The sequence below is a fragment of the Schistocerca americana genome, chromosome 3, assembly GCF_021461395.2.
Source record: "Schistocerca americana isolate TAMUIC-IGC-003095 chromosome 3, iqSchAmer2.1, whole genome shotgun sequence".
NCBI lineage: Eukaryota > Metazoa > Arthropoda > Insecta > Orthoptera > Acrididae > Schistocerca > Schistocerca americana.
In genome coordinates this window covers 534,856,361-534,874,683 of record NC_060121.1, presented here as the reverse complement: position 1 = coordinate 534,874,683, position 18,323 = coordinate 534,856,361, and the positions used below count along the sequence as shown (strand labels likewise).

At 39.1% G+C, this 18,323-nt stretch overlaps 1 protein-coding gene across 2 annotated transcripts in view; it reads right to left on the bottom strand.

Annotated features, from left to right (window-relative positions):
• Positions 1-10,492, bottom strand: part of LOC124607256 (2-aminoethanethiol dioxygenase) — a 44,769-nt gene extending 34,277 nt beyond the window's left edge. Inside the window, exon 1 of one of the 2 annotated variants that reach the window (XR_006978794.1) lies at positions 9,615-10,492. Coding sequence is in view for 1 of the 2 variants with exons in the window: in XM_047139531.1 (XP_046995487.1) it covers positions 9,615-10,324 (710 nt within the window). In the remaining variant the exon portion in view is untranslated. The remainder of the gene's footprint in view (positions 1-9,614) is intronic. The other variant, XM_047139531.1, reaches the window with a different exon arrangement.
• Between the last annotated feature and the right edge of the window lie 7,831 nt (positions 10,493-18,323).

Here is an 18,323-nt window from a genome sequence, read left to right as displayed (position 1 = left end):
AAGTTACACATACATCTGTCGATGACTCTCCATCCAAGACAATTTTCTGTGTCCTCACTACCAAAAAACCGTCAATCCAGTCACAACTTTCATGCGAACCCCACATTATCATACTTATGATAAGAAGCTAGGTGTGACATCGAGTTAAATGCTTTTCGGAAATTGAGAAATAGTGTGTCTACCTAACTGCCTTGATCCATAACTTTCAGTAAGTCTCATGTGAGAAATGTACATTTAGGCTTACTTGATCGATGTTTTTGAAATCTGTGCTACCTTTCTTATAGATGGGTGTGACCTGTGCCATCCTTCTTGTAGATGGATGTGGCCTGTTCTTTTCCCCCCAACTACTAGGCACTGGTTTTTGTTTGAAAGATCTGCAATAGTGTGTGTTTAATAGAAAAAGAGTGTGGTTAACAGAGGGGCTAACTCAGCTGCAAATTGCGTATATAATCTGATAAGGATTCCGTCGGGCCATGGAGCTTTGTTCAGTTTTAATGATTTTAGTTGTTTCTCAATGCCACTGCCACTGATGTCTCTTTCACTCATACTTCCAGTGGTATGAGACTAAATTGTGGCAATACTCATGGGTTTTCCTTTGTAAAGGAACTTTGTTGTCTCAGTTGATTAATTACACAAAAGGTTCTTTAAAAGAAACAGAAATACATTCAGACATGTAACTCTGACCATTTATTAGCTTCAGTGTCAGTAAACTGATGCCAAATGAAGATCATGCTCAATGTTCAAAATATAAACTTCTGTTCTAGAAGAATCACACACCTAGTCACTTTTAGATCATACTGATCACTTATTTCACTTACTTTTACCACTATTTCTTACTTTAATTCATCATACTTTTTTATCCCCTTGTGCAAATGTCTTGTTACCTTGGCAGCCGACACTCAGTCCACTGACCACAACAGGCCTGTTAATACACCTACCATTTCCTACAACTGAAAACCAGAATGGTGAATGTGGTTTGAACTTACTGAATACAAAAAAAAGTGGCAAGCTACAAACTAAAATACATAACAGTGCCCAGATATTATATACACACCTCCTATACTGTCAAAATAAGCAGATGGTGCTTAAAGAGATTTTCAACAGTATCCTACTGGTGGCTATGATAGATTTATTATTTTGAATAAGCATTTTTAAGTTCCTAAGCAGTTACAATAATAATTTTTGATGTCGCAGCAGACTGGCAGTGATCACATTTCATAGTAGAACAGAAACAGCCCAGATCGCTACAATTATTTACTTATTATTTCTAGTAACTGGTTTCAGTCTAAGCAACCGTCTTCACACCATGAGCTCCTTGATGACGTGTGGAGCCGGTTGTCACAGCTGCTGTGCATACCGAAAAGTACTAATTGACAACTGCAGATGTCTGGACTGACTGTTTCTTTTGTACAGTTAAATAAGGCAGTAAAATGAGTGGTGCAATCCCATTCATGAAGGGTTTATTAAGAAGGAAAAGAAGAAATATTCAAACTCATAACAAACATGTTCACTTTACAGGTGGAAAGAACAAACTCCCACAATCGAGAACCAATTTGCACCGACAACTCGCCAACACATAAGTCACAAATCTTTCCATAGTGCACTGTAGATGAAACTAGATAAAAAAAATAGGTTCTTTCATTTTAAGACAAACACCATTGAAAATTGCAGAATGTTTAATTTTGTAATCTACTAAGAGTAAGGATATGTATTTCTGTCATTAAATTACAAAGCCTTTGGAGGCTCTACACGAGTTTCTCTGTAATTTTCACTTACGTAAGTGGAAGTAACATAAATGTATAAATACTACAAGTTTGTGGACAGACAGTAGAGATGTACATCGTATTTGGCTCTTGGTCTCCCTTTACGATTTTTACCCTCCACGCTGCCCTCCAATACTAAATTGGTGATCCCTTGATGCCTCAGAACATGTCCTACCAACCGATCCCGCCTTCTGGTCAAGTTGTGCCACAAACTTCTCTTCTCCCCAATCCTATTCAATACTTCCTCATTAGTTATGTGATCTACCCATCTAATCTTCAGCATTCATCTGTAGCACCACATTTCGAATGCTTCTATTCTCTTCTTGTCCAAACTATTTATCGTCCATGTTTCACTTCCATACATGGCTACACTCCATACAAATGCTTTCAGAAATGACTTCCTGACACTTAAATCTATACTCGATGTTAACAAATTTTTCTTCTTCAGAAAAGCTTTCCTTGCCATTGCCAGTCTACATTTTATATCCTCTCTACTTCGACCATCATCAGTTATTTTGCTCCCCAAATAGCAAAACTCCTTTACTACTTTAAGTGTCTCATTTCCTAATCTAATTCCCTCAGCATCACCCAACTTAATTTGACTACATTCCATTATCTTCGTTTTGCTTTTGTTGATGTTCATCTTATATCCTCCTTTCAAGACACTGTCCATTCCATTCAAATGCTCTTCCAAGTCCTTTGCTGTCTCTGACAGAATTACAATGTCATCAGCGAACCTCAAAGTTTTTATTTCTTCTCCATGGATTTTAGTACCTACTCCAAATTTTTCTTTTGTTTCCTTTACGGCTTGCTCAATATACAGATTGAATAACATCGAGGAGAGGCTACAACCCTGTCTCACTCCCTTCCCAACCACTGCTTCCCTTTCATGTCCCTCGACTCTTATAACTGCCATCTGGTTTCTGTACAAATTGTAAGTAGCCTTTCGCTCCCTGTATTTTACCACTGCCACCTTTAGAATTTGAAAGAGAGTATTCCAGTCAACATTGTCAAAAGCTTTCTCTAAGTCTACAAATGCTAGAAACGTAGGTTTGCCTTTCCTTAATCTTTCTTCTAAGATAAGTCGTAAGGTCAGTATTGCCTCACGTGTTCCAGTGTTTCTACGGAATCCAAACTGATCTTCCCCGAGGTTGGCTTATACTAGTTTTTCCATTCGTCTGTAAAGAATTCGTGTTAGTATTTTGCAGCTGTGACTTATTAAACTGATAGTTCGGTAATTTTCACATCTGTCACAACCTGCTTTCTTTGGGATTTGAATTATTATATTCTTCTTGAAGTCTGAGGGTATTTCACCTGTTTCATACATCTTGCTCACCAGATGGTAGAGTTTTGTCAGGACTGGCTCTCCCAAGGTCGTCAGTAGTTCCAATGGAATGTTGTCTACTCTGGGGGCCTTGTTTCGACTCAGGTCTTTCAGTGCTCTGTCAAACTCTTCACCCAGTATAATATTTCCCATTTCATTACCATCTACTTCTTCTTCCATTTCTATAACATTGCCCTCAAGTACATCTCCCTTGTATAGACCCTCTATACACTCCTTCCACCTTTCTGCTTTCCCTTCTTTGCTTAGAACTGGGTTTCCATCTGAGCCCTTGATATTCATACAAGTTGTTCTCTTATCTCCAAAGGTCTCTTTAATTTTCCTGTAGGCAGTATCTATCTTACCCCTAGTGAGATAAGCCTCTACATCCTTACATTTGTCCTCTAGCCATCCCTGCTTAGCTATTTTGCACTTCCTTTCGATCTCATTTTTGAGACGTTTGTATTCCTTTTTGCCTGCTTCATTTACTGCATTTTTATATTTTCTCCTTTCATCAATTAAATTCAATATTTCTTCTGTTACCCAAGGATTTCTACTAGCCCTCGTCTTTTTACCTACATGATTCTCTGCTGCCTTCACTACTTCATCCCTCAAAGCTACCCATTCTTCTTCTACTGTATTTCTTTCCCCCATTCCTGTCAATTGTTCCCTTATGCTCTCCCTGAAACTCTCTACAACCTCTGGTTCTTTCAGTTTATCCAGGTCCCATCTCCTTAAATTCCCGCCTTTTTTCAGTTTCTTCAGTTTCAATCTGCAGTTCATAACCAATGGATTGTGGTCAGAATCCACATCTGCCCCTGGAAATGTCTTACAATTTAAAACCTGGTTCCTAAATCTCTGTCTTACCATTATGTAATCTATCTGATACCTTTTAGTATCTCCAGGATTCTTCCAGGTATACAACCTTCTTTCATGATTCTTGAACCAAGTGTTAGCTAAGATTAATTTATGCTCTGTGTAAAATTCTACAAGGCGGCTTCCTCTTTCATTTCTTCCCCCCAATCCATATCCACCTACTATGATTGCTTCTCTCCCTTTTCCTACTGACGAATTCCAGTCACCCATGACTATTAAATTTTCGTCTCCCTTCACTACCTGAATAATTTCTTTTGTCTCGTCATACATTTCATCAATTTCTTCATCATCTGCAGAGCCAGTTGGCATATAAACTTGTACTACTGTAGTAGGCATGGGCTTTGTGTCTATCTTGGCCACAATAATGCGTTCACTATGCTGTTTGTAGTAGCTTACCTGCACTCCTATTCTTTTATTCATTATTAAACCTACTCCTGCATTACCCCTATTTGATTTTGTATTTATAACCCTGTAATCACCTGACCAAAAGTATTGTTCCTCCTGCCACCGAACTTCACTAATTCCCACTATATCTAACTTTAACCTATCCATTTCCCTTTTTAAATTTTCTAACCTACCTGCCCGATTAGGGGATCTGACATTCCACGCTCCGATCCATAGAATGCCAGTTTTCTTTCTCCTGATAACGACGTCCTCTTGAGTAGTCCCCGCCCGGAGATCCGAATGGGGGACTATTTTACCTCCGGAATATTTTACCCAAGAGGACGCCATCATCATTTAATCATACAGTAAAGCTGCATGTCCTCGAGAAAAATTACGGCTGTAGTTTCCCCTTGCTTTCAGCCGTTCGCAGTACCAGCACAGCAAGGCCGTTTTGGTTAATGTTACAAGGCCAGATCAGTCAATCATCCAGACTGTTGCCCCTGCAACTACTGAAAAGGCTGCTGCCCCTCTTCAGGAACCACATGTTTGTCTGGCCTCTCAACAGATACCCCTCCGTTGTGGTTGCACCTACGGTACGGCAATCTGTATCGCTAAGGCACGCAAGCCTCCCCACCAACGGCAAGGTCCATGGTTCATGGGAGGGGGGGAGGGGGGGGGGGGGGGGGGGAAGGGGGTGTACAATGTGACTCTTATTAAAAAAACAAAGATGATGTGACTTACCAAATAAAAGTGCTGGCAGGTCGACAGACACACAAACAAACACAAACATACACACAAAATTCAAGCTTTCGCAACAAACTGTTGCCTCATCAGGAGATGGTCTTTAAATATGTCTGCTTGTGTCTGTATATGTGCGGATGGATATGTGTGTGTGTGTGTGCGAGTGTATACCTGTCTTTTTTTCCCCCTAAGGTAAGTCTTTCCGCTCCCGGGATTGGAATGACTCCTTACCCTCTCCCTTAAAACCCACATCCTTTCGTCTTTCCCTCTTTCCTGATGAGGCAACATATATATATGAGAGAGAGAGAGAGAGACAGAGAGAGAGAGAGAGAGAGAGAGAGAGAGAGAAGGGGGAGGGAGAGTGCAAACCTGTGTATACCATCTGAAATAAAAATTTCAGATCATAAAATTAAATTTAACTGTGTAACAGTCAGAAGAGAAACTGACAAGACAGTTAAGAAATATATAGGCAATTTATTAAGTCACATAAGCAACACATCTCTATCACAAGGAATATATCCATACAGACTGCTATATGCCACTTCTTTACAGGAAAGGTAGTATGGTAGATGTTATGTGTTGCAGCATCCCTCCTTCTCACAGTACTAGAGAAGATTGTGTATGCAACAACAACAACATACCTATTCAAAAATAAAATACTTCAAATAAATCTCCATTTGGATTTCAAAAGGGTCTCTTGACGAACCCTGCCAGTTATAATTTGTGAACCATATTATACACATTTTAATAAGACAACACTACCAACCAGTATTTTCTGGGGCTTGTCAAAGCATTTTATGGTGCAGTTCACTGTTTTCTTAAACAGAGAAGCTCAAATACTACTGTCAGATCTAGCTAGTACCAGTAACTGGTTTATGTTATCTACAACCTACAATAATGTACAGTATCACATTTAAAAAAAACCACACAGCGTAAAAAATAAAACAGGATTGTCAGAATGGGAAATAATCATAATAGGTGCACCATCAGGATGTTAAAATATAATTAATTATAATTATCTTTGATGATTTGTCATCTTATTTCCAAGAAGTAGAAATAGTCTTCTTTGCTGACAATGCAACTAGGCCTATTATAACCACACCTCATGGAGAAACTTCAACAAATGAAAATGTAAACAATATTTTACTGAATATTATTGCCTGATACTCTGCTAATGGACTGACCCTGAACTTAAACAAAATGCAATAATGCAACTCCATATCATATATGGCTGACCCACAACACTGGAAATAATGCAAGAGGAAAAATCAATGAATACAACAAAATATTATAAATTATTATGCGTTTATGCAGAAAAGAAACTGAATTGGAAGTCACAAATTACTGTTCTTCTTAAATGTCTAAGTTCTGCAACTTTTGTGCTACTAATGACACCAGATTTTGGAGACGAAAATTTCAAAAAGTTGGCTTACTTTTTCCTATTTTCTTACACTAAAGACTTATGACATTATATTCTGGGATAACTTGTCACTTAAAAAGAAAGTGTTTGTTGCAGAGACATATATAATAAAGATAATATGTGGTATCCATTATAGAATTTAATGCAGACAGAGTAGTTGGGCATACTGACGTTATCATGACTTAATGTGGCACAGAAAGTAGCTATAAAAATCTTGGGTCAGCTGAAATCTTCAGCAGTGAACATCACATCATTATGTTGTGGCATGTAACACCATATATGGGCAGTGTGTTTCAAAGGTGGTGCGTGAGAAGGTACCTAGCAGAAGGTGGCACACACTAGTGTTAAATTTTGATGACTGGAAAGTTGTTGGCTGTGTTATTATTAGGTAAAAGTTGTTCCTCAAGTTGAGATGTCACAGATCTTACTATCAAATATAATAGCTACATGTTGACAAAGTTGATATGCTAGTGCCATGACTTTTCTACATGTGTTTAGGCTGGTTATGGTCATCACTATAGAAATCATAAGAAAACAGTGAAGGATGCCCCTTCCTGAACCAGTGATGGATTTATGTGGTACTGCTGGGAGGCCAACTTGTGGAGATCTATTCAGCATGGGACACAGTTTGTGTCTGATTATATGCAGTATCGTTTATTTGACATATTATATTTGCTATCATATATCTGTGTGGGTCTGAGCTCAAGAGATAGACAAAAAATCTAAACTCCGCCCAAACAGGTCATGAAGCCCCAACGGTATCGACTGGCCACCATGTCATCCTCAGCCCACAGGTGTCACTGGATGCGAATATGGAGAGGCATGTGGTCAGCAATGAATATTCTATTACAGAATTGTTTCCTTCTGTTTTCCAAACTTATCAAGTGTAGGGGCCAGCACGTGCACTTGTATCAGGACAACAAACTGAGTGACAGATGCAGAAAGGGGCAAAGTTGCTTTTCACTGTTACTTGCAAGCCCAATATGGCTACAGTAACAACAGCTGCCCAGTTCAATTCCAAATTTCTTCATACTTTTCCTATCAACTTCAAAACTGAGTTTGGCTTTTCTGCTCACAATTGATATTAGCTGCTAGAATTTAGGCGCTCAGTCCTTTTAACCGTACTCTCCTTCAGTTTTTTTTTCAGTTGTTGAATTGTGAACTGAATTTTATGACAATGATGATGTGTGAGATATGAGAGATGTTGAACATGTTTGAATATAAGTTGGAGGAGGACACTGTTGCTGATACATGCCAGGGCATATAACATTCATCTTGGTAGTTCAATCAGGTCCAGAACAGCAGCCAAATATGGAACACAATTGGAGACTGCCTACCATTTATCATGATAATATAGGAAGAGACCACTTGTGAAGATACTAGTCAACACTTGCTTTATGGTGAATTATCATCTCCTTTGATCCAAAAGCAATTATATTGTTTTATATTCTGGCAAAACTTTCCCTCAACTCTTATTAGCACTTTTCACTTCTTTCTCAAAGACAATTCTTTGACACAAAATATATTTAATCAAATTCTCACAAAGAAACATAGCACAGTGATTAGACTGAGTAACTTGAAACCCGTCTCATATGCCCACGATATAGCTTGCACGTAACATACAATAACTTGTACTGATGCATGTTCTTTGGTAGTGTACTTCATGAAAGATACGAACCTATGAGGCAGGTGTCAATAACTCCTCAGAATTACATATTTTGATGTAAGATCAATTTGAGTTGAATGCTTGTCAACTGATTAAATTGCTTGTCTACGAAATTTTAAATGGTCTATTGGTATTGTCTTCTGTTACTGTCCCAGGAAAATTGATGGTTACTCCCACACAAGACTAGAATCTGAGTCACCCAATTCATTCCCAATAAACTAGACACCCAGGAGTAGTAAGGATAATTAGCAGATATGCTAAACAAATTTTGTTGCGAAATTATTCAAGATATGAGGATGTTTAGTATTGAAGTGCCCTAACCCACCATTTGTGACTGGATGGCAACTACAATTTCGCTATATGTCAAGGAAAGAAAAATATTAGCATAATTATTCTAAGCAATTTGAATGCTCAAATGCCAATAACTAAAAATGGAAGTAAAAACTGACAAATGAAACTTTCTGTAATAGCTCAATGTAATAAATTTCAGAAAAAGAAATACTGAGGTGATCAGAAGCATTTCTATGGTTGCTGAAAAAACACCGATAACAAAATAACTGACTGAGTACACGACTGCATATTTTCTTAAGCAATTTTCAGTGAAATGCCAGGATAGTTCCTTCTGCAAGGCCATGGCCAACAACTTGTCCTGTTCCCGTAGAAACATACTTGTGTATTCTATGTGTATAAATATCTTAGCTATTTATTCTCACTGTTTTATAATAACAAATTCTTTATCACTATGAGATGACACCATCATGACTGAATAAATAAATAAATAATAAAAAATGACAGTGCTAATGATTTCCTTGAGATGCATCAGGAGGTACAATCTGCTACTTGTAAATGTAACAACTGGAGTATCTACAAGAAAAGGTAAACTTGTCCTGTCCTCCCAAAATCATTATATGTTCTATGCCACCCCTACGTATTTGCGCTACTTAATCCCACTGTATTACGATGACAAATCCTACATCATTATCAGATGATCCCTGGATGAAGAAACAAACTAGGCCTAATAAGAGTATTAGTAGTGATTACAAAATTTTGCTTCAATGACAGTAATAAATTTCTGCATCTGTCATTCTGAAATCATTATTCGCCAGCATATCTTATCTTTTTCCCCACACCAGGACTACAAGCATATAAACACGTTTTCAAAACAAAACAATATCACTGTTAGGTGGTACTTACATATTGCCAGTCTCACAGAACTATGGCACTCCTAACAGCCCACAAAATATATAGCCTAATCGGCACGAAGTGGGGCACGTACTACTCAGACACATTATGCACTTTTCGATTGTTAATGGCTGTACAGAAATTCTGACATTTCTTGGTGTGTTATTACCTGCTTCATCTGCGATCATACAGTCTAAGAGCAACATAAACATTTGTGATTTCTGTGCAGACAAAAACAGATTAATCGGCTAATGTACCCACCGTAATTCTGGGCCGTTATACGGCGCAGAATCGCTCCAGAAATCTGGTGGACTGGGTATGACACACAGCCTCTTGATATTTTTGTCACAAACATCACTTGTCCACGGCACTTCGACGAAGTAATGACACGACCGATCTGTCAGATCAGAGTCACCTGTCTCTGAATCATAAGGAGGTGCCAGGATATCCAAAAATGCTGCTGGGCCATCTACACTTCTTATTTCATGCAGGTTTCGTTCTGTAGGCGTTAGAGTGCATGAATTATCACTCTGATTCACTGTCACTTCTGGGAGTTTTTCTGCATACACACACTTGGCTTCAGAACCACATCTAGGACTTATGCGATCACTTGGTACAACACTATAGCTCTGGATGGTAACAGTTCCTGAAATCACTTTCAAAATACCGTACATCTGAGGGTGGTCATGCAAGGGTAATTTGACGCCAGCTTTTAAAATAAATATTCCAATAGTAACATTATCATCCTCATATATTTCGATGTAAGTCACAGGTGGCTTTCTTCTGCTCAGAGGACCTAAGGGATGCCTTTCCAGCAACTTCAGGTCAAGTTTAACGTCCGCAGCAGTTACAGCATCAGCTAATGATTTCAGTACCAAAAAGCTCTCTTCGAATGACTGCTGTGAAAGTACATTTCGCTTTGAAAATGTACGTAATGCCTGTTTCCATAACCTCTCCATAAGTGTCACCATTTTTTGGCCTTTTTTTTTTTTTCGGGAGTCTGCGCAGTTGAAAGATTAACTTACTACCAAAGATCTTTTGGTAGAATGCGCTAGCAACCCAAGCGGCAATATTTCAACACACCAAGACAGTAAGTACATTTAATAAATTAAAATGTATGTTAAGCTTCCTTTGTTGAGCCACAATACGCGTAAGAATTACTGTTTATGTAATAACATGATAACGTGTCTCAAAATAATCAACCAAGTTAAACGATTAGCTCCGCTTATCATAGATGAAAATACGCATGTAGGATAAGATAACCTACAGCAAAGGGTATACATACAGAGTGTTGTAGTGCTCCGGTATTTTTAAAAATACAATATTATTGACTCTTTACTGGAAACAATACAGCCACTACACTACACGGAGGTTACTGAAGACAGTTAAATCTTCAATATACTGCTATTATACGCATACATAAATTTAAAAATTAGGCCAATTCCAACTGGCTGGAATATTAGATGCGTTCAAATGCCGGCATTCTTATAGGCATCAGCGGGCCATCATGTCATGTTAAGATTTCTCAGGGAGAAATTTTTGACGGCGTCGTCATCTACTAACATCAGAAGTTGACTTATTCCGCCGCACTTACAAATGACATAGTAGTGGATCTTGTGCTTTTGTATTTTCTTAATGTATATCATCAGCCAGTTCTATCACTTAATGATATGACCTTCTTTGAGTCGGCGTATAAGAAAATAATCCCAGTAAGATCTCCCATTTCTTCCGATCCTGAGCTTCCCGTTGCTAACTGAATCCCACTGTCTTTCTTATATCTTTGTCCCATTTGTCTGGTGGCCGTCCTCTAGGTGTTTTTTGGTAAATTGGGCTCCAGTCTAGGACTAGTTTAGACCATCTATCATCGTTTGTTCGAGCAACATGACCAGCCCATTGTCATTTCAATGTATTCACTCTTTTCATTATGTTGGTGAGTTTCATTGTTCATCATATTTCAGCTGCTCTCTTCCTGTCTTTTTCATGCAACCCAACATTGATCTTTCCATTCCTCTTTGGGCTACTGTTAGCTTCCTAACAATGAACTCATTTAATGTCCATGTTTCGCAGCCATACATTATTAATGGCAACAAATGTTGGTCAAAAATAGATTTCAAAATTGAAGAGTGCCTCCCATAAGCTTGCCAGCCCAATTTAATTCGTCTTAATATTTCTGGTTTTAAATCTCCTTTCATGTTAACAGTTTATGAAGTCTCGAAACCTTGGCCTAACGAGGACTATAGAGTGGCCGATTTCTTGAAAATGCCGAGTTATCGGAAAAGGTGTTAAAAAAAGAATGAATCTTTCTTCATAAAATACTTTTATTTGTTGCTTGAGATACAACAATTTACAAATAATGCTGCAATTCAAACTGTCCAGATAAACTTAAGAAAATACCTAATATATGAACTTTATATCAATGTAAGTTACGAATATATTTCTGTCTACACTTAAATTGAAGGAAAGTTACTTTATGAACGCATAGACCCTTTGCTAATGAAAATTAATGAACACAATAGTCATAAGACAAACTTCAAAAAATTACTTCATGAAGGCATACAGCTTTCTCTAGTGAAAATTAACTGGTCTGCTTTAAAAAAGAACTGAATAATTTTTTAAAAAGAAATGCATAATACCCTGGTGTTTCCTGCACTGCATTCTGCACCTTGCTGCTTTATCATGAAGATGAAGAAGGAACAATAAATCTCTTATCGATGTAAATTGTTGTTTAGATTACTGAAGGGCAGTTTCAACAGCCTTTAATCCCTCACTATGTAATATTTTAGGATCTTGAACGGTAAAGACCTCAAATTCAACGGCGGAAATGTTACTCAGAATACTGACGGGCAGTTTCAACAGCCTTTAATCCCTCACTATGTAATATTTTAGGATCTTGAACAGTAAAGACCTCAAACTCAATGTTTGCATAATTTTCGTGAAATTACTTATGAGAGCAGCAATAATTTCTGCATCGTTCTGGAACCACTCCTAGACTTCATTTCCATTGGCTTCTTTGCATCCAGGAGCTTTGTTACCAAGGTCAATTAAGTATACATTTTCTGTATCATGATATTCAATGAACTCATTCCTCTGGTGATCAAGGAGTTTTTCCAGGAACAAACTAGTGTTTGTGACCCTAACTCGTTCCAGGAGATCGCCACCCTTTGGGTAACATCCACTAGGTCAATTTTCTTCAAGTTTTGGATAAGATCTTCCATCGTTTGCAGAAAGAAGGTAGGAAAACAGCTTGAGCCTATGTCTTCTCTTCAGGCTAAACAAAATCCTTGGTCCATATGCTGACATAAGGCTGAGATGTTGGGTAGTAATAATATTGATTTTATGTCCCCATTTTTTAACTCTTCAGTGTCTGGGTGCAAATATGTGTTGTTCAAAATCAGAGTAGTCTTCCTTGGTAGATATTTAGACTTTAAAAAATGCTCAACTAATGAAACTATTCCTTGAAAATTACACCACTCATTCAGCAACTGACTGTTTTCGGTATCAAGCTGAAATGGTATCCGTTTCAGTATGCTTCAAGGCATGTGGGTTCTTTGATTTTCCAATGAGACCAAGTTTTAATTTGTAGTCACCTGTTCTGTGACTGCATGCTAGGAATGTGACATATTCTTTGTTCCTTTTAAAATCAGGAGCTACTGTTCTTACTTGAAAGCAGGACTTTTAGTTGGTAACAGTTTATAATTCAACCTTGTATCATTACAATTGTACAATTGCTCAAACCTTCAACTCTGATAAATTTCTGAAACTTTTCCTTAAACTGAGACATAATCTCCATGTATAGTTTTCATTCACAGATACTAAGCTGTCGGACTCCATATCGTTTTTTCCAGTTACCAAGCCAGCCAGTGCTTGCTACAAAGTTAAGATCGTTGCCTTTTTTCTAATTCTTCATAAAATTTCAAAGCCTTGCAAGATCGGTCCTCTAATCGGCATGCTGTTCTCTCCCATTTGGCAAAACCAAATGCTAAGTGCTTCATTTACCTCACTACACTTAACACATCAAGACTCCATGACCATCCACTTATTCATCCAGTCTACGATCGTATTTTTGTCGACTCCCAAGTTCTTAACTATTGCATTGACTCTTTTTCCCTTATCCCGTCTCTTTAATGTGCCAAATTTGTGCTTGATAGACAAGGTAACCTATTTTCCTTAACAGAAGATGCCATTGCAGAGTACTGTACTGTAAAGTATGCAAAAACTTTGAAACAGCTCTGAACAACATTCACTCACATCGCCTTACGGCATGCGATTAATGAATTGTCTAACCATGACATAGGGTGCTGGTAGATTGAGAGGGCTGGCGTCAGTCTCATGGTGGAGGAATTGGAGTGTGATGTGAGGAAAACGGTTATCTGCCCTGCCATAGTATGTGGCAGGGGTGGCTGAGATATAGGGACTGCTGAGTTATCTAGTGCCAAGACCGCAGGGCTTACTGTACAGTATTCTGTTTTCATGGCAAATTGCTAATGTTCCATGACGAATGGGATGTTTTTTTTAAATTGAGTGTTCTTCCACAAGCGGAGTCAGATATCAGAAAGTGAAAAGTTATTTAGGTTTTACAATAACTGAACAGCGCTGACCACATGCTGTAAATAAATAAGAATAAAAGACACAGAGTGATGGACAGTGTGAATACACTCTGATTTGATGATGTTCAGAGGATACTCAGTGTGACAGCCACTGTGAATTAGCCTACATTCGTCAAAGGTTTATGTTCACTTCGTGCAGGTAACATGATATTAAATTGTTAATTTCAAGACTGTTCTACTTCATTAGTGTTTTAGTATTTGATGGCAAGGTAATAGTATTGTTCCAAGATCTTCCTGCAGTCTATTATGGCGTGGGGCTCATTTAGTGGGGCTCATTTAGAACAGAAGACGGTTTAGAGCCTCGTCTGGCCTAGTCAGTGTTCATTTTCTGTGTTATCTTGGCATGCTCTCCCAGGGTTAGATGGTGTAATTCGAATCGATAGTTCCCGATTCCTGTTGTTGTTCAGTCCACTCCATCCTCGGTCAGACCATTGTCGAGTTTCTCTATTGTCGCCCCATGATGCGCCATTATTTTGTGCCTCCCATCTCCAGTCATTTTTTTGTCTATATTCTGTGCCACAGTTCCTCCATTGTCCATTATTCCCGCTACAATCTCCCTGGTCCATGTTTTGGTGAGGCAGACGATTTGCATTGTTTTGCCAAGTATGGCCTCTGTTATTCCCTCCATGGTCTCCCTTTTTTCGTCTTGCATGTCTTTCTGCCTACGTCTTTCTCGCACCTGCTGCTAGTTGAAAGCGAACGCTCTCTCTCTCTTAGGATACTCTTGAATCCTTCTACATCACTTACACATCGGCCGACGAGCGTTTGCTGGTAGGAAATTGGCAGCGTCATGATCTCTGCCGCTGTGCGTGGGTCGGCAAATACTGATTCTTCTTGGTCAAGTTTTCAAAAAGCTTCACCAGACTAAGGAACCCTGAACTCTCCAAGTCTCTACTCATTATTATTTCCTGTTTGATCCTGTTCTGTGTCTCCTTGGATCAGTATTTGTTCAAAATGCATCACGAAACTCTTCGTATAACGTTCACGTTTTGGCAATGTTCCGCAGTTATTCGGCCATTGTTCCCTCAATATGTGAAAATACGAAGTCCAGTTTGTACATCAGAGGCCAGTGAAGAGGTAATGATAAATCAAATTGACCAATAAAGGTTTTTGGGTGTAAAACATTACCCTCGTCTTTGTATTGCTGAAATTTTCGTATAGAGATAAAATGTTTAAAATATAAAATTTCATTGGGATTTCTTCCCGCGCGGCCTATCACATTCTCACTTGGCGCTGACGTTTCCGGTCTACCGTTACTTTGGGCATCCTTTCTACTAATCCCTGTTATGTTTTCATCAGTGGAAAAATGTTTTACGGTGCGCATTATCGGGTAACAATTATGCACATGAAATATCTCATTGCCGTTCTCCGTATTCGCAATTTGTGACCCAGTCGTGCTCTGTGTAGACGCGGGGGCCATATCTCTAGCGATATTTTGTTGCTCTGCAGATACGCATTCAGTCTGTAATTGACGAGCAACTCTTACATACAAGCACATTCGTTTGAACCGGCTCTTATGGTATCTGTTGTTTCCAAATCACCTACTATTTCCTTTCTGAGAGATGATTTTTGCCTTGGTAGCGACCTGATTTCCTGAGATATTTGTTTAATTTCGCTTTCTGTGTTCTGTTTAAATTGGGAGAGCTCCTCGGTCAATGCCTTATTTAAAGCAATTTCCGTCTTTTGCAGCTGCGTTATTTCCACTTGTTTCACGCACCTATGCAACATCGTTAGTACACCTCTACCTATCTTTGTCGCATTTTTCGTTTTCTCTAATATTTCAATAGCAAATTCGCTTCGTGCCCCTCGCTAGTAATCGCGCCTCGCTCGCGGTTCTTCTGACCTCCGCTTTTTCTCGTTCTAGTTTTGTTCGTAGCGTCAGTACAACGTTTTTCACTTCCCTCGTCTCATGTTTTATTGACTGAATTTCGACACTAACGTTTTGAATTTTGTTTCCCATTTATGAGCTGTCCTTCTGCATTTCAGCACTATCGTTTTGGATTTTACTTCCCATTTCAGCACTGACATTTTGAATTTTACTACCCATTTCATAGCATACTTCATCAATCCCCTTTTTTTATTTGCTCTCCCAATTCAGCGCTGACCTTTTGAATTTTATTTCCCATTTCTGAGCCTACCTTCTGTATATTATTCCCCATTTCTTTTAGGTATGCAAGGATGTCCAACATATCTGTGTTATCTGTATCTTCTCTCGTATTGTGACATTCTCTTCCTCGACTATTGGGTGATCTTCTACCCTTTTCCGTTTCCATTTCTTAATATTCAAGAAAGTCATCACCTTGTGCCCCTGAAATGCTGCGTCATGACGATGCCACTGACGGCGATCTACCGCAATTCCTAGGTGTTCCGCGTTCACTTGGACTCTCTATATTATATTCCTGTATCTTTGCAATTGCCTCAGTGTGTCTGTGTTCCTCATCTTCACTATCAGATTGCCCACCACGGGCTTGACTGTGTCTATCATCCTCATTAAATTCCCTTGGATCGTTATTCCCCTCACCAGTGCCTTGTGCTGCTAACATAGCATAACTACGCATAGTAGACAAAAAGGACGGTGGAATGGTGTTAGACTCACGGCAAATAAATACCATTATTGTGATAGAGACGGATCAACCTGAAAGGCCTGAGGAGCTGCGTCAAAGATTTCACAGGGATTCGGTGTTTTCCTCACTTAATTTGCGCTCGCGCTTTTGGTAGATTGAGCTCGATCCTGAATGCCGAATATACACGGCTTTTATTGCCTTCGGAAGGTATTTTCTATTCAAAAGGCTCCCTTTTGGATTGAATATATCTTGAGCTGCATTTATCAGTGGCTTCAGTAAAATATTGAGTGAAGAGTTAAAAGAGAAGCTCACGTGTTATGTAGGCGATATACTGAAAGCAGAAAAGACCTTGGAGGGATATAACAAACTCTTAGAGGAAGTGTTAAGCAGTTTGAAAAGATACAGGATGACCGCAAACATTGAGAAGTCTTATTTCGGGAACAGTAGGGTTAGCTTTCTGGGACACGTGATAACAGGACAAGGGATTAGTCCTGACCCAGAGAGGATGGTGGCAAGTGCAAAGTTTACCACTCCTACAACCAGAAAACAACTGAGAGGGTTTCTAGGAATAATAAATTTCTATAAGACGTTCATCGATGTGGAAACATTAGCAAGTCCCCGACGCTGCCAATTGACAGGAAAAGGAACACCGTGGGTGTGGGGTGAGTGTGCAGACCGAGAATTCAATAATTTGAAGGCGGCACTCGTCAATGCTCCTATTTTTTCACACTCTGACTTATCACATCCTGACTTATGACAGGGCGAAAACCGGTCTGGAAGTATTGGTGTTTCAGGAGTTTGAACAAGATGGCAAATTAGTACACAGAACAATCGCCTTTTGTAGCAGGGTACTATCCAAAAGTGAAAGAAATTACTCTGTTACCGAACTTGAAGCCCTTGCAATAGTATAGGGATTTTAAAAGTTCAGGTGTTTTCTGTTCGGTAGAAAAACAAAAGTCTATACGGACCATAGGGCCCTAGAGTTTCTCCTAACCGCCGAACATCCTCTTGGAATACTAGCGAGATGGGTAGCTGTGCTTCAGGGATACCAGATTTCAACGGTCTGTGCACCGGGTCCGACAAACGTCATCACTGACGCCCTGTCCCGCTCACCTATATGTGTAACAGAAGAGGTGGCTGAAGCATTAGAGCAAGAGCACTTTCCGTTGTTCTATCTCAAAGGCGTGGCATTTGAAAACTTCGTTACTGGAACGATGCAGAATATCCAGAATGAGGAGGACAAGGACCCAGATTTAGTCAATATAGAAGAAAAATTGAAGGTTCGGGCGCAGGCCCGCATAAGACAGCAGTACCTTTTGAGAAAAGGGATTCTGTTTTATAGGGCAAACATTAATGATTCGCTGTGGGTGGTGTGCATACCAAATGAGTTAATAAATAAGCTTATATGGTACACAGACCTAAGTTACGCTCATTTCGGTTCACGAAAATGTTTTATGAAAATGAGGAGTGTCTGCTACTTTAAAAACATGGAGAAACGCATACGGAAAGTACTAGCCAACTGTAAAAACTGCCAAAAAGCGAAATCCATGACTAGGAACCCAGGCTCCTTTATACCCAATTATTCCTGAGAAGCTAAGGAAAAAGAGCGACTGGTGCAACTGTAAGTAGAGGCTTGTGTAGAGACATCATAAAGTGGGAACTGTAGACTGTATTATCTCAGATAATGGACCTCAATATAAATCTGAGGTATGGAAAAGAACATTAAGGAGGTATAAGATAAATCTCATATTTATCAGTAGGTTTCACCCAAGTTTGAACTCCACAGAGAGAACGAAGAA